Source organism: Ziziphus jujuba, chromosome 5, assembly GCF_031755915.1.
Source record: "Ziziphus jujuba cultivar Dongzao chromosome 5, ASM3175591v1".
NCBI classification, from domain to species: Eukaryota; Viridiplantae; Streptophyta; class Magnoliopsida; order Rosales; family Rhamnaceae; genus Ziziphus; species Ziziphus jujuba.
The window spans coordinates 20,951,768-20,969,099 of record NC_083383.1 but is presented as its reverse complement, the minus strand read 5'-3'; the positions used below and the strand labels follow the sequence as shown (position 1 = coordinate 20,969,099).

The 17,332-nt window shown below is 32.9% G+C and overlaps 1 protein-coding gene across 7 annotated transcripts in view; it reads right to left on the bottom strand.

Annotated features, from left to right (window-relative positions):
* Positions 1-17,041, bottom strand: part of LOC107434511 (BEACH domain-containing protein B) — a 36,802-nt gene extending 19,761 nt beyond the window's left edge. For 2 of the 7 annotated variants that reach the window (XM_016045983.4, XM_048475868.2), the window contains exons 1-17: positions 16,880-17,038; positions 16,131-16,361; positions 14,691-14,754; positions 13,178-13,412; positions 11,593-11,769; positions 10,789-11,112; positions 9,997-10,219; positions 8,321-8,389; positions 7,427-7,888; positions 6,972-7,242; positions 6,484-6,876; positions 6,224-6,382; positions 5,979-6,128; positions 4,826-4,981; positions 4,589-4,630; positions 4,064-4,408; positions 1,059-1,232 (exon numbers count right to left, since the gene is read on the bottom strand). In XM_016045983.4, the coding sequence (XP_015901469.3) occupies positions 1,059-1,232; positions 4,064-4,408; positions 4,589-4,630; positions 4,826-4,981; positions 5,979-6,128; positions 6,224-6,382; positions 6,484-6,876; positions 6,972-7,242; positions 7,427-7,888; positions 8,321-8,389; positions 9,997-10,219; positions 10,789-11,112; positions 11,593-11,769; positions 13,178-13,412; positions 14,691-14,754; positions 16,131-16,252 (3,366 nt within the window). In that variant the 5' untranslated portion in view covers positions 16,253-16,361; positions 16,880-17,038. Of the gene's footprint in view, positions 1-1,058; positions 1,233-4,063; positions 4,409-4,588; positions 4,631-4,825; positions 4,982-5,978; positions 6,129-6,223; positions 6,383-6,483; positions 6,877-6,971; positions 7,243-7,426; positions 7,889-8,320; positions 8,390-9,996; positions 10,220-10,783; positions 11,113-11,592; positions 11,770-13,177; positions 13,413-13,841; positions 13,875-14,690; positions 14,755-16,130; positions 16,362-16,754 lie in introns of those variants that run through there. The other 5 variants (XM_016045984.4, XM_016045985.4, XM_025067508.3 and 2 more) reach the window with 5 other exon arrangements.
* Positions 17,042-17,332: the final 291 nt, after the last annotated feature.

Sequence of the window (17,332 nt, the reverse complement as noted above, 5' to 3'; positions counted from 1 at the left end):
TCCACTTTGGACCTTCAAATAAAAAGGGGATACAACAAATATTTGTTCCCCAAAATTGAAGTACGACTATTAAAGAGAAAGAGAGCACAGACTGAGAAGAGAAACTGGTGGATTGTGCCACTAAAACTTTTAAAAGCAACCAAAGACGCAATGTGAAAGGAGGAAGGAAATGATGAAGGTCGACTGAAAACATGAAGTGAAAACCCAAGCAACGAGACTTAATCAAATTAAACGCAAATTTGGTCCTCTTTTAAAACCTGAGCAAACACATTCACACCACGTTATTTTCAAAAGAGTCCTAATAGAATGCACATTTTAGTCCTGTTAAGTCAAATAACAAAATGAAGTCTCTTCTAGTTTATAAATGAAATATGTGGCTTAGTTCAAACTAAATACGTTAAGTTTCTTAAATCAAATAACAAAAAAAAGTCATTATTTTAAATGAACCACCTGGTTTAGTTAAACTAGATGATATAAAAAAATAAAAAGAAAAATGCACACATATTAAATTATATCCAAAAATATTCAAACATAAATTAGCGAATCCCTAAAAAATTCCACCTAAACAAATAATTAATAAAATTTATCCAAAATGTCATATCTCCTCACCTGTATCCAAGGACCCTTCTCAGTTGTATCCCCATATCACATATTTTAAAAACTAAAGAATCAGACTCCCAGATAGGTACCTACTCATATCTAACACCCACACTCGAGTCCAAGCAACATAGCTTATATACTATACTAGAGTATAGCTTATTACCAACTATGCACCATTTTAGCATATATTATAAAAGCTTAAAAATCAAAACGTTGGGTGAGGTTATATGAAATTGTTAAACTTCCAATTAACCAAAAGTTCAGCCTGCTTCAAATTTTCAAATGTTAACACAGAAGCCATAACAAATGCAAAATGCTTAATTGGATTCCACATATCAAATAAATGTAAGTAAATGGATATCCAATAAATAAAAAATAATAACCATAAACAAAAAAAATAAAAAATAAAAATAAAATAAAGTAACAAAACGAAACAAAATAAAATAAACAATACTTACTTCATAAATCAGCTTATCCGTTGCAAGCACAGCCAAGCACCCTCTTCCATTTTCTGTCAGAAAACTGAAAAGACCCATTGTTCCAGTTCTAGGGAAAATCTCCACCCTAAGCCAACAGGAAAAAGTAAAACCCTTACTAAGAGGCCATTGAACGGGTGTCTTTATAATGATCCCCTACAAAAGAGACAAGAAAAACAAAAAAGAATCAGGCATCAATCATAATGAAAGGATAAATTATCACCAACTCTAATGGTGTAGTGTTTTCTTTTTATCAATATAATTGTTTCCTGTCAAAAAAGACAAACAAAAAAATAATAATAATAAACAAAATTTTGAAAACAAATGCAAGCAGAACAGAAAAAAATGCCAATTCTGTAAGAATCCAAGGACAAATTTAATACAATCACTATTTGGCCCAAAATATTCCTTCAAAACAATAATATCAAACAAATAACATAAACAAAGACACCAATAAAAATAAAACAAAAATACCGTAGACATCCTCAAAATCATGAGCCACCTATACATTGTACAAAATCTGCAGTCAGTGTGTTGAAATTTTAGTATGGGTTATTTCGGCACACTATACATAGCCCGGGTTAACTCCCCAACAACTTAATTTTTAAGACTGATGATATCATAACATGTCATGAAAACCAAAAACTGTGTACTTTTTTTTTTTTTTTTAAAATCATTTACAGTAATTCCACCTCCCTCCCCCCCTCTTCTCACCCCGCTGTCTCGAACCCACAACCAAAACTGTATACTCAGGTATTATTTTAAATTCCAATGAATTTCATTTCTTCTAATTTATTGTTCCACATGTGTAATGCTCAGATTATTTCTTGCTATTGAACAGGCCTACATGTGGGGCCCAGTTACATATATCAAGTTAACAAAATAGATGGATAATTTTAACGCTTCCCCTCACATGCCAGACAACCTAATAAGAGGGACAAACATCAAGCCTTACACGTGCAAAACATTAAATTAAAGAAACAGTAATAGGATTAGAATACATGAGCACAGAAATAAAACATCTCTGGTACTGTGATACCATGTTAATTTGTTATTAGTCATTAAGAGCCTAAACTATTGGGTAGGGGTAGGCAAAATCCAATCCAACCCGTTCAAACCGACCAGTCCAATCCATTTTCAACAGTTTGGATTGGATTTTTTACATAATAGATTGGATTGGGTTCAAAATATAATAAATTTTATGGATTGCATTGGTTATTGAATTGGAAATACAAATCCAATTTAACCTAATCCAATCCAAATCATATATTATATGATTAAAAAGTTATATATTTTGTATATTTTTTTTTATTTTTACATATTAATTTTTAATATATATTTTTTAACATATCCCCAAAATTCCCAAATGAAATGAAACCCTAAACAACAGCCTGCCTTATCATTATATTGCCTTGCTGCCACCACCACCACCATAACTATTAACCACGTTTCGACCATCACAGCCATCAAAACTCACAGCACAACAAGCTATCAGTTGCTGCTCATTCTTAATTTCTTTGGTTCAATACTCAGCTATCAGTTGCTCATTCTTCATTCTCTGCTTCAAGACTCACGGCAGCTTCACAAACAACACATATTCTTTGCTTCAATACTCGGCATCAGCTTGCTGTTCTTTCTCACCTTCAAGACTCACGGCAGCTTCACAAGCAATACTCATTATTTGCTTCAATACTCGACATTAGGTTGCTGTTCAGGTTGCTGTTCCAAACCGATTAACCAATCCAAACCAAACTGATCATAAATGGTTTGGATTGGTTTGGGTTTAAAGTTTCAATGGTTTGGATTGACTTTTTCTATTAGGTAAATCGAAAGTATGGATTGAGTTGTATTTTGGTTCAAAACCGAACCAATTCAATCCATACCCTGCCCTACCATTGGGAAGTGACATCAACTATGTATGTCAAGCTAACATAGTATACAAATTTTTACAGTGTCTACATGTTAGTAGATAAAACAAAACAATAAATATACTGCCAATTTTGCTCCTATATTATTTTTTAATAGAAATATTTGTTAATAGAAAAACACATTTCAAATAATTAAAGAAATTCTTAAAGAAACCAAATGATCAAATATATTGCACCTTCCAATTCAACAAAACTTAAAATTAAAAAAAAAAAAAAAAAAAAAAAAAAAAAAAAAAAAGGAAACAAAGGATATCCCTAAGCTCCTATGAAGAAGATGTTCATAAAGATGCTCAAAACTGACAAAATCCCATAAAATTCTCACAACATGGCTCTTACTTTCGGTAGTCCTAGCATACTTTCCAACCATAATGATCAAAAAATAAAGTCATAATTGCAAAATTCCAAATAACTTTCCCTCTTTTTTCTGCTCCCCAAGCACTAAGTTTGCTCATCATTAAATCTAAAAAAGACTGGGGGATCACAACCCTGCTTCCGCCACCAACCAATATTATAGGAACATTATTTGAAAAACAAAACGACAACTTGGGGATGGACCGTCAGACAAACATAATGAAGTTTAAGAATTGATTTACATATCCATTGTAGAATTGGAGGTAGCCAATATTTAAATGTGCGTTTTTGGTAGAAGAAAACAGCCAATTTTTACCCTTTTACTTTTAACATTTGTTTGCCCTTAGGCACAGGCACCCTACAAAGCTACACATCCTATAAAAATCCATATGCCAAGCTTGCTATTTTCATCTTAAAAGATGGCATGGTCAAAATGCTAATTGACTTCCAATAAAGACTCTAGTTGCTCTCAGATATTTTCTTGCATCACAGAACATCAAGGATATTTTTCTACAATTAGACAGACCAAAAGCATTTTAAGGAAGCAGGCAAGACCTGAATTTCTTTCAACTCACATTCACTAGGTATACATCCTAATTCAATACACATTGGGAGTTTTCAAACATTCGTCAACATAGGACTGCAGACTACATCCCTGCTACAGGTATCTGTTATAGAATTGCAATTAAAGACGGCATAAATACTTACAGAATCATTCCCGCTGAAATCAAAGAAGGCAGTTGGCCCTTTCTCATTTAGCATCGACAAAATTGTTGACAACAACAGTGAACAATACTTTTGCTGATACCCAATTTTCTCACTTCGGAGGAGAGCAAAGATTTTGCGAATATCCTTCCCAGATATGCTATGCCCACCAATAACTTGAATTAATTGGGTGATTTTCACGATAACACAGTCACTCTTGGCTTGAGAAAACCAATCAAGCAGAAAATTAAGCATTCCTGATCTCACACTTGATGCTCGATTGGAAATGGAATCCCTCAGTAATTGTTGAAACACATCAAGCCCATGTTGTTGTAATGACTCACTGCTCTGCCCAATTACAAAATGACAAGCAGTATCTTGGATAAATTGTTTACTTTAATTAAAATAAACTAAGGAAAATTTAACTGAAATAAATTAAAGGACTTTAACAAAGGAAAAAGATAACCAGAGAGTTTGAGGAATTGAAATCATATAAAAGAGAACAATACAACTGAGCAAATCACTAACCTTCTGCAGAATGCTCAGATAAAGTATGATCACATCTTCATTCTGAGTTAAAACAAAGAGAAAAAATAAATAAATATATTATACACAATGCACAATTCAATTTTCAATTGCTAAGCTATACTTAGCATAAATGTAGGCATCCGAAAAAATTAAGTAACAAGTGGGCACAGTTGGATACAAATCCCCTTAAGATCGATAACACAAACTTTTTGGAGAAGATTTGCAACATTTAAAGACCTTTATTATAGGGCTTGCTTTTACATCAAACTTTCCATCTACAAGCATATCTAGCAGCGCATTTAAGAGCCTGTCACTTGGATGTGACTGGCAAAAGTCCAACAACAAGCTTTGCAATGCCTGATACCCCTTGCCAGCAAGAGCCCTAAATGCAGCCTGCAAAAGTAGATTAAACAATTAAGAACTAGCTTTAACAAGAAACTGATGCCTCACTTTATTAAAAAAGCCAAATGCAAAAATATATACTAAGGTCAACAAAGTTCAATTGTTCAAGAAGCAATAAATCATAGAAAAGCCTAAATCATTGCCGTAATATTTTAAATACATAAGTTCTTAATCTTACAGAATACTTTTAATACACATAATTGGGTCACTTCCTAACAGTAGCTTTTAGAACCACTGGAAACTTAGCATGGTATCATAGCCTAGTTATCCATAAGGTCTTGCATCTGAATCCTTCTAAACCCCACTTCTGTTATTAATTATTCTACACATGTAAAGCCCAATTTATGTCCTTTGTTAATGGGCAGGCCAACGTGTTAACTTTATATACATGGTTGGGCCTAGTTCCTAACACATTAATCTTTTGCAATTAGCAGTTACTGAACATAGTATCAAAGCCTAATCATCTATGTTGCGTTTGAATTCTCCCAACCCAATTTTATTAATTAATTGTTCATGTATGAGGTCCAATTCTCATCTTCTATCAATAAGCATGCCTACACATGAGATGAAGCCATAAATATGCTTTACAAATGCACCAACACCATCCCCTATCCACGTAGAAGCTGCTAGCCAGCAGCTTGAACAAATGTGCTTCAAAAATGCAAAATGAAATTACCACGAGCAAGATTTTAACAGATTCAATTATAAGACTGTTTATCAACTCAGCTAACAGAATTCAGGAACATGTTACATAATTAAATTATCCAAACCTAAGCTATTAGAAAATAGGTACAACTTGCAACTGAAATTAATAAGATGAATTCAAACATTTAAATTATCCTAAATTAAGCTATTAGAAAATAGGTAAAACACTGTTAATTATCAAGCTACATGCAATTTGCATAAACATCTGAAATTAACAAGATGCATTCAACCATGTTACACGGACTTGACAAACAGAAAAACAAACAAAAGAAACGAGGATTACCTTTGAGGCATCATTATTTGCAAGCAAACATGTAAGGGTTTGAAGGACACTCAAAACCAATTTTTCTCCATTTTCTTCATCAAGGTTACTGTTCAGTAAAGAGACAACATGCAAAAAGCACTCTCCGTCACGAAACAAAGCCTGATAGTACTGAAACAACATATATTAACCATACATCAGAAGACCAAACGAATAATGACACAATTTACGGAAAGTAAGAAAAAAATAGCAGCATTTCACTATACCACAGGATCAGTCAGGAGCATATCTCTCATTCCAACCAGCAAATCAATAGACAGTTCTGCAAAGCTCTTTTCTCGTTCCTTTATATGAGTGAACAGTTCCAAGTATTTAGAGCATAATTGCAACTTTGCTCTTTTGTCTTCCTCAGATGATGGCACAGTCTGAAAAGTGGTAGAGATATATAAATAAATAACTAGCTCAACTGCTAAATCAACAATAGCATAGAAACCATACAAAATGAAAACAAAGTCTCAAGGTATACCTTCATGAGGTCAAGTATATGCTTGAGCACGTGATTTCTCAAACTTTCTTCCCAGAACAAATCAAACAAACAATCAATGCATGCAGAGCTATGCAAAACCAAACTCCTAGCATCATCTGCTATTGAGAAAAATTTCATAAACAGCCCCATAGATGTTTCCATGCATCTGAGCCAATTTTGAGCTGTCTCAAGTGAATCAAATCTTCTAGATTCTTCGGCTTGAATACAAGCAACTTTAAGCACCCGAGGAACTGCCTCAAGTGTTTTAAAAGAAGCAATAGTTTTCTCAGGAGAAAGCTCTAATATCCGAACCAGACTATTTATAAGAACATCAGCAACTTCAGGATTGCAAGCAGATTGTTCAAGGGCATCTAACAGAACAGACAATTCAGGCTGCCATAATATGGATTGGAAAAGTAAGAAAAGATAGGAAATTGAAAATTATAAGTTAAATGAGAAGTAAATTGTTTAAACACATATCACCATACCAAGTTATGTATGCTTTCACTAGAAGTTGCTGCAAACTCCACAAATGAAATTACTTCCCTTTGTAGAATTTCAAACCCAAAGTTCTTTGATTTAGATGTGCGACAATCTCCAGAAATGTCCTCAGAAGCAGGTCCAAAATAGAAAAAGTTCTCCGAGAAGATAAGGTCCCATATCCCCTCTTCTTGAAAAACTTCTAATGATAAAGGGGATGTAATAAGAACCCTCCTGAATGTACTTAGAAGACAATGCTGCAAAGTATTGACAAAGACCCTATAGAAAAACAAGCAAAAGGATATAACTGGATAGAACCTTAAGAATAAGGGAACCAAAGCTAATAACTACATCAAAACATAGAGATACAGATAAGAGAAAAGAGAAAAGAAACTGACAAAGATTAAGTAATAAGACAGCTGGTAAAAGATAAAAGGATAAATATTACAGAAAAAAGATTCACCTCAAATGGATTGGCAATTCATTTTGATTTGAACAAGCTTTAAGGCAGGGGAAAACTGTAAGAAGAACCCTCATGAACCATTTGATTGAAAGTTCAATATACAACGAAGAAACTGGCATGGAAATTCGACCAGCAGATATTTGGATATTATGGGACTTAATATCTTCTGGAGCAAGGAGGAAAGAACAAAGTACACTGCTCAACTTAGAAACATAATCGTTCCAATTTTGAAAATAAAAATCATTCGCATGAAGTGCAACAGAAGGCTGTGCCAATTGATCTTTAACCTTTTTCTCACTTTCAAGGTCAAATATATCCAATTGAAAATCAATCTTCCCTGACTTATTCTTGGTCCACTGTTTATACTCTTGAAGCATGAAAGCAGGAGAACAAAAGCTATTTGCAAATTTTTGAACTCTTCCGTTTTCACACAGAAATTGCAAGTTGTTCATATTTGCAAAGCTGAATTCTTGTCAAGGATACTTATAGTTGTCAGCATATAACAGAAAACACAGATAACTAGATTTTGCCACAGATTAAGAAACCTGTACTTATGTAAATAAGATTAGGAACTAAGAGATGAATGTAAAGCCAAAACTTCACTTTCTTGCATCAAATAGAATAAGTTCAGGCATAAAGAGGGGTTAACAAATAAATGAAAAGAAAGAAAAGGAAAGAAAAATAAAAAACAAAAAGGAATTGGGGGAAAAAAAAAAAAAAACATTTAAATTGAGTAGCTGACTTAGAAGACTAAATGCTTTAAAAATTTAAGTGTGGTAACATGAATCCAATTTCATAAAAGGTGAGCAATCCAAAACCATAATTCACTAAAAGAATAACTTACATAACTACATAAGCATCAAGAATTCACAAAGACAAGAATATGAAGGATACATAGCCTCTCTCAGAACTTCCAGTGAAAGAACATGAAGCTGGAAAACTTTCGGCAAGGGGTTCTCATCTCTGCAAAGGAAAATTAAAAGTACTTATAATGGTGCTTGCAGCGCGCGCGGGGGGGGGGGGGGGGGGGAAGAAGGGATAATAAACCAAAATTCCCTCTCGAAAAGAGCATAAGAGCAGAGAAGAATTACAAAGAATTTCTTTTACATAATAACATATCCTCAAGCAAAACATATTAGCTAAAAATTAAAAATAGAAAAGGGGCTTAGGAAGAGTTCGAAAAATTTTGTGGAGATGTGCAATAAGGGCTTTCTTTTATATATGATTGGTCAGAATGAAATCAGTGATGTTCGAAAATATGCATACAGATGCGGAATTACTGGGATTATTTCATTTTAGTATCATCAGGGACATCAGTTTCAAAGAATTCCTTTTCTTATCCTCAAGCTACGGAAATGTCTTGCAATTTTGAGTAACTTTGTTCTATTGTTATAACAATTCCTAACCCTCTTTTTTCTTTTTTTCTTTTTTCATCAATAATGTTTTCTGACAAAAAATTAAAGAAAATGTCTTGCAATTTCTGAGCCTTGGGTGTCTTTGTTCTATACATAAGATTTCTTATCTTCTCATTATTGTGTTATCATTCCTTAACTAATACAAAATTATGTTTTTTCTTTAAAAGAAAAAAAAATTGAAAAGAAATAAATGGTGCCAAGAAGAACACCTTAACACTTGCCATTGGCATCACCTACCACAACAAGCAATAGTTCAAGCCCCTTTTTGCTGTTAATTTGGAAGGTACGCAATTGGTCCCTAATGCAAGTTGATTTAAATAGTTTCGAAAAAATGAAAACTAGAAGGGTTAAGCTATTATTTCCTCTGAACAAGCAACCTCTAGAACAAAGTATTGGAAACTGCATCATAATGTTTAACACCCTTCCAAGTCCAAACATTAAATTAAAAGAAATGCATAAAATTAATCCCTTGAAACCAATGACTAATACAAATCTTTAACGCTGGAATATAAAATCTCATCGAAGTTATACCAAATGTTAATCAATTTTGTCCATGGAAGTGATCATTCCCAAGAATCGCATACGAAAAGCTAAAAATAACAATTCTAGGATACTTAAAAGCAAACAATTAACTTGTTTCAGGAAAAAGGATGATTATATAATTCTACACCAGCACAAGAAATAATATGCTATGCATACATACAGACTTACAAAAGCAAGAAAGAAATGTTCATCTTAAATAAACTCTGAAATGGCACGAAACAATAATGCATGACTTTGTTATCTGAAGTTAAAACCCAGATTCAAATCTTGAAGCCAGACTTCACGCGATTAAAGAGTAAACTAAATTTACAAATGATTTTCAATCACAGAAAACAAATGAAAGATGGAATTGAACTACAAATACTCAATGTGCCAAATATGTACATTGTACAATAAGACCAACCAACCAAATATAGAAAACCTTTTTGGAGGAAGTTTGTTGTTATGATTTGTCCATCTTACTTCTAATATAGAAATCCCTACTTCTACAAAAGTAAAAGTTTATTTCTGTAAATCAGCTGTTCTATTTCAGCAGCAATTTACATGTAAAAGTAAAATAAGATCAATTAACTTGAAAACACAAGATGTCACACAATTGTAATAAAGCATTACCCTTTATCAACAGCACAAGCAGAGTTTTTCAATAACTGGCCATTGTTTGATGACACACCAAGACCATCCAACAAAACTTCAAGTCCTCCTATGCTTTTAAAATGATTTTGTCCACGAGGATTCTCAGATAATGCCAAGAGAAGAACTCTTAAAGTCAAATAATGAAGTGATACATCTGTCCACTGTTCTTTCATGCTTAATCTTCTGATCACACGCAACAGTTCTGGGACATAAGGAACAACCTATATTAGTATCCTCAGATCTGAGGACCTAAGGAAGCTCAAATAACATCTTAAGTTAAAAGATGTGAGGAGGGAGAAAAAGAAGAGTCCTAAGTTGTAGACCGGAAGTATGATATGGTAAATCTAGGATTTAAGTCAACATTCCTGTTAAGAATGAATATTTAAGGAAAAAGAATAAACAAAACAATAAATGAAGAATTCACCAAATAACAATTAGATCTATAATATGCCATATTTTAGTCAAAACTATAATATTTGCCTAAAGCATACAAATTGAGCATTTTAGCATTCATTCAAGCAATTGTGAGCATGCAGAAGCGATTGGAAACCCCACAAAAATGAGACCCATTGGAAACAAGAGAGAAAGATCCTAAATTGTTTTCACTAGGGACACATACATATGAAAAACCGTGTTGTGGAAGTGGCTGGTGAACAACTTGAACAATATCAATGCATGTTTTATAATATCATAAATGTTTTCTACAAGTTTCATCTGTAAGCATACCAAGTCAAGGTGCAGAAGAAGTTAACTCGAAATTGCCTACCTTACCTACTAACCAATTAAGACCACCAGCTTCCATCACTGACACAACTGCCTTTTGATGCCAGTGGAAACTTGTTTCACAATAAGGAGCTTTCAAACTGCTAGAAGAGCCAACTGGGGATGCAACATCCCCAGAAACATAGCCTATAGTTTTATTGTACAGCTGAGCATTCTGACATACATTTGAATTTAAATCAATGAAACTGCATATTATAGACACCACATATACAAGTATTTGTTGCAGGAGTGAAGTCTTCTCCATGGTAAAGTTAGATAAATTTTCATCAGCAGAAAGTGAACCATTTATTGTTTTCAGTTGGATGACAGCCCCTGAATAGAAAAAACCATAATGTAAAATCAGATATGTTATTTATACACCTCAAGATAAATAAATATAATTATAATGCAAAGAAAGAAAAAAAAATCATAAAAAGATAACAAAATCATCACAATAAGACCCAAGCTAAAGAACTGATAATATAGAAAGAGATTGTAGCATATGAATTTTTTCTTAGAGACTCATACTTCATAAACTTTAAAACAGGATAAGTACAGCCAAATGACATAGGAAAGGTTTTGTCTCATCATCCTTGGAAATGATGATAAAGGACAAGATGCTGGAGATGGGTGAGTATTTCCATGTTGACCTTTAACTCTAAGTTTATCAGTTTTCAAGAAAACTTCCAAGTGTCTGATGGAAGTGTAATTCTCAAAAACCCACCAAAGGGAGGAATCAAGATCCTCTCTTTGACAATTAGTTAACATCTCAGACTAAGAGAAATTTATTAGCAATACGAGCATAGATAATACCTTTCATCAATGCTGTAAGCTTTTGAATCCCACCGTAATATCCAAAAACTCTGCAATTATGCAATGAACGGGTAATTATAGTCAGAGCATCCAAGACAGGAAACCCTTCAGCAGTGATATTCAAGCTTGTGGAGGGACTGGGCAAGTCTGTTGTTGATCGCATTGTACTTGCATTTACTGGACATGAAAGCATAACAACTCTTAATAATATATCACAGAATATTGCTTAAACAAAGGTGACAATCCGTTTAATACGAAGGATTATAATCAAAAGGGTGAAGAAGTAAAATCCTAAAATAACAGGTCCCATTATACCACTGACCTTAGGAGTCAATTATGTGCATCAGAACAAAGGTACATGATTTCAGATACGTACTAAATAAATACAAAATGAAATACAATCAAGGCAGCATAGAAATTGTGCAAAAATACAAACTGAAAGAAACAATCCAAGGTTATAAATTTATACAGAATGCACAAATTAAAGAACTTGGTTCTGCATAACACTTATTCAAGTAAAATCAACACCACCATAAAATAAAAGATTAACAAACAGGGGTGCTGTTTGTGATGGCTATTGAAAAACCGGTTTCATTTTGAGGTTCAAATAGGAAGCGATTGCATAATTATGATAAGATCTTTGGCATTTTAGAAGAGCTTTTAGCCAAATCTAGTGAGGCTTAGATTAAATCAATACATATGGTAAAGGACAGGGTAAGAAATCCTTCCAAGAACAAATAAACAATATTAAAAAAAAAAAAAAAAAAAAAAAAAAAAAAAAAAGACAACAATATAGACTTTTGACACATCAACAACCCATGACATCTTTCCAATTTAAAAATCTTTTGTTCAATCTGAAAATCTCTAGATGCCTATGATCACCTCTCGTCTCACTCTTTCCCCTCACAGCCTCCATTGAATCTCTCTTATTTAATATAAAGACTTACAAAACTAAATTTAACATACAAGCAATCTCAAACAGGTAATAAATGCTCTTGTTTTGCAATAAGTAACATAATATCTTATTAAACAAAATAAAGACCTAAATCTAGATAGTAATTGATACAAACATTTTCAAGTAATGCACATAAGAAACTCCCTTTCTTGATTACGGCTTACCCCTAACAAATGGACGTTGTAAGAGTGGGAAGAATTCATGTGAAGACACACTAATACATTCTTTTAATAATGACAATAACAATATCAAATACCTGGTGCCTTTGTGCAAAACACATAATAAAACTAGTAGAACCATGTAGATCGGAAAACTCACAACAACTAGCTATTGTATGATATCAAAATTGTTAGAAAATTTTAACGACTATGACATTGGTTTCTAATGCTTCCAGATGACTAAAATAATTGACTACAAATGAAACTATCACTTCCAGATTTACTCCCCAATTAGCATCAAGCCAACAAAAATATGCCTTTGGTAATTGGCTTTAGAAGTTAAATCATGAAGAGGACAAAAAAAGTGTCCTCGTAAAAGTAAAATAAAATAGAATTCACTTTTGCAAACAACCTGTAACCCTACAACAAACCAAATCAACAAGATGTGCAATACACAAAGAATCCAACTTACATTCGGTGACCAAAGCAGTTATTTGTGTAACCTCTTCAACCAGTGTCAAAATAATTTCAGCAGGATGACCAGCAAAGCAGCCAATGATTACATCATCAGAATATAGTGAATTCTCTGTAGATTGTATAGTAACTGAAGCAACCTCTGGTAATTGGCCAAAATTTTCTGGTTCCCAGTTCTTGTATACAACAAGAAAATGCTTGAGAAAAACAAGAAATAACCTCCTCTTGTCCACCTAAACATCATGCAAATAAATGATGAATCATGAAACTTATGCAATAGAAGAACCAGAAGGGCATGAAGAAAAAAAAAAAAAAACACTGGTATTTTCATCAACTGGCAGAACACCTTGCAATTTTTTTCCAACAGCTAATCAGAAAATGAAGAAAATGAAAGTGCATCCAATGCATCCAATCCTCGTTCAAACTCAGCAAGCTAAATATTTTAGTAAGAGGACCAATAGCCAACTCCCTTTTTTTATTTGTATTTTCAGATTTTCACCATTTTTACCGGTATAACTGATTGACCTTCATACCATACTTTTTCTTTCTAATAGATTTCGCCCTTCCCAAAAAATTAAACATGAAATAAACAAAATATATATATATATATAATACTAAAACTAAACAAAAATACTGCAAACTCCCTTTGTAAAGATACATACCATTAGGGAATTAGACATCACTTAACTGAGGAAAATCCAGATCTGATCATTCTCAGGAGTCTAAAGAAACAGTTAGATAAATAAAACAAAGGAAAATGAAGTACAAGATTTAAGGAATGGGTGACTCTTCCTTCGATAGGCAAACCAGAAGAATATAGTAATTAGGGATGTAAGGTCTATTAAAGAGATTGAATCAATGTAGTTTCATCATCGTAATAAAAGAAAACAATCAAAAGGATTGGTGTCTGTCTAGGATAGATAAAGAAAATAACAAAAGCTTGTTGAATTAAAAAAATAAGGAAATAGTGGGCTTTTTCCTTGCTTCAAGATGCTAGCGGATCCCAAAAGGCAGATTTGAGAGGATTACCATCCAATTGGAAGCCTAAATGTTTCATAGGCCATTCCCTACAGACAACCTATCCGCTGAAGTCAAATCTTGTAAATTGAAAACATCACAATTTATCCCCAAATGAAATCAAATATAGCACAACTAAAATATCCAAAAGTTGATAATTTTTTCTTCAATTCTTCATAGTAAAAACAATATATCAGAAATGTCTAAATGAGAAACCTCAACTCTGTCTATAGCATTAAAAGGAATCCCTCCATTAAAGCTTATCATATCGTGCACTTAAGTTTTCTTCCTGCAATATTAAATACTACTCCTTTAACATTCTTTGGCAATTTCCTTTTCTTCTTTTGCTTAGGGGGAAAGAGAAAAAAAGCCATGGAGGCTAAGAAATACATAAATCACATTTTACCAAAGAAAAAATTTACAACAACAACCTCTTTGGAGATTAAGGATTCTAAAATATAACATAGGCAACATAGTAAAACTTCCAAACATACCTTTTCAGTAGCTTTCTCATATCTATCCCAAAGTGTTTTAAGAACTGCCTCATCTCCAATTTCACTGAAAAATTAAATGTCCAGAAGCACAAACTGTTATTAAAGACTTATCATGGTATAAGTTACCACCTTAATAAAAGTCAAATCGATTATTTTTCTTTTTTTGATATTGGGGGTAGGAGGGACTTTTTGCCCAAGGAAATAGTGGTGTTGCCACTTTACTGTCCTCTGGGGAATAAAACCAAATGAATTCTAAGAAAAAAACTATGTTCATCACAAATAAACAGACAGCAAAGGCTTATCAATACCAAATGACCACTCAATGAAAAAAGTTGTAACATTAATTAATTTCGATAAACATAAAATGCAAGAAAGGAAGATGAAAAGACATATATTGAACAAGGCTATGCTCTGTTCACATTTCGAAAACCCTTTTTATGATTTTCATTGCATCCAAAAGCAAGATGGTATTGTCATATGGTACAGAATTCTAAGCAGCTTGTAAAAATAAAAATAATTATTATAATAATAATGTAAAGTTAACATCTTTTCTTAAAACAATTTTTAGAATGTACTCAATATTATTTTTGAAAATAGTAAATAGAGGGTTTATTTGGTTTCTATATTGTGTTCCAATTTCTACAAAATGAATATCTAATTAAAATTGCTACCAAATGAAGCCTGAAATTTTTAACATTTTCAATAACATGGTCTTGCCTTCTTCGCGTGACAGTTTAAATGGTCAATAAAATATATTTAGAAAACACAAAAAAGGTGCAAATTTTAAGCACTTTACACTTACAAGGTCTTACCTACATACAACCCGAGAACAACAATGTCTATTTCATGTATAAAACTACCATTATACTGTACAAACACAGGTAGCTGAGTTCTGATTCTAATAACATGAAGAACAATGTTCTTCTTTGAAGATTTCTCATCCTCTATTTATGTACCGTATGGTTTTTATTATAAAAGAAGAAAATGCAAATGTTGATATGAACCAAAGTTTCTTTAACATACGAAAACCCAAGAAAGTTATTGGGTGGAAGTAGCGTATAGCTAACCGATGTCCGAAGAAACAAAAGACATCAGAATTAGATAGAACCTACAATCTATCTCTTTACCAACTGACCCAAAGCCTAAGGGCTAGCTTTATGTTCCCATTTCGACAGGTGACAAAATAATAATAACAACTTGTTATCCTATTTTTTTTCCTTCAACAACTTAAAAACTGATTATCAAAGTAGCTAAACCCTTTCATATACCAATTCAAATCATGAGATAAAGTTGAAAGATATTTAATACAATTGGAAGTCGTTCACCCTGCACACTTTAAAATGTATATACAGCATCGTTACAACAGAAATCCTGAAGTTGGCAATGAACATAGAAGTATGCAATAAAGTACAACATAAGGATTCTAACAAGAATATATACCTGAAGCGAATCTTCGGACCAGGAGGAGACAACCTCAGGCCTTGAGACCCAGAAGCAGACTCTCCAGTTTGGCTACTGGAAGTCCTTCGAATAAGGTCAGCAACGCCCCTAACAATATTCATACTTCTCCACCACCAATATTATAAAAAATCAGCATTCCATCATCAGACAATCAAGACGCATCAGGACGCAAATGGCCATTCCTTCCCATCTTTGTCACTAAACTCAAATCTGTAAAAGAGCAAATCACCTTTCAATTTACTATATACGCCTTATTTAACACTCTGGGAGAGGGGAAAAAAAAAAAGGGAACATTTTTAAGTGTCAATTACACTCTGTTTTAAATATTCATAATTCCTGTCAATGAGCTTCTTGAAGTTGACCTTTCGTTTTCTTAAAAAAATATTTAACAAAAGCTCTAAACCTCAGACTTATTATCCGAACAAGAGTGAGATTGAACTAGTGAAAGCTATACCGTACTACAGTAAAAGAATACAAAAACCTGATCCTCTTAACTAAATGAGCTACAAGTAAATTGAGCAAAATGAAAGCCCAAAACGAAATTATTTCGGAAACAAATTCAAAAAAGTCCGATAAAAATGTATGCCGAAGACTAAAGCTGACCTCCAAAAATTTACCATAAGGAATAATGAAAGAATAAGATAATGAATGTATTTGAGCTTTTTACGATTCAAAGCATATATGTATGCATATCCGAGAATTGAATTTGAGGTCGAAGCGGAGTGGACCTGATCGGATCGCACACCTTGAATGCTCTTGAACAAAATCCTAGGTTTGTGATTCGAGATCCGAAGATTGAAACTCCTCCCAGCTTTTCTTCAATGGCGTCAGTATAAATCAAAGAAAATATGGAAAAAAAAAAAATAAATGAATAAATAAAGAACCTGAGGGAGAGAATAAAAAGAATAATAAAAATCTGATAAAAAATAATAATAACAATAAAGAAATAATAATAAAATATTATTTGCAAATGAACCCTCGATGACGTCGTTAAACTTCGAGATTGCCCCTGCTTTTTGTGAAATTGAACCATCCAACTCCGGTGACGCGTGGATTGAATTAGAGAGGAGAATTAAAAAAAAAAAAGAAAAAAAAAAAAAAAAAAAAAAAAAAGATAAACGTCATTTTGACATTATTATTCTTATAATTTGATATTGGTATAAGTCCTTTAACGATAAGTA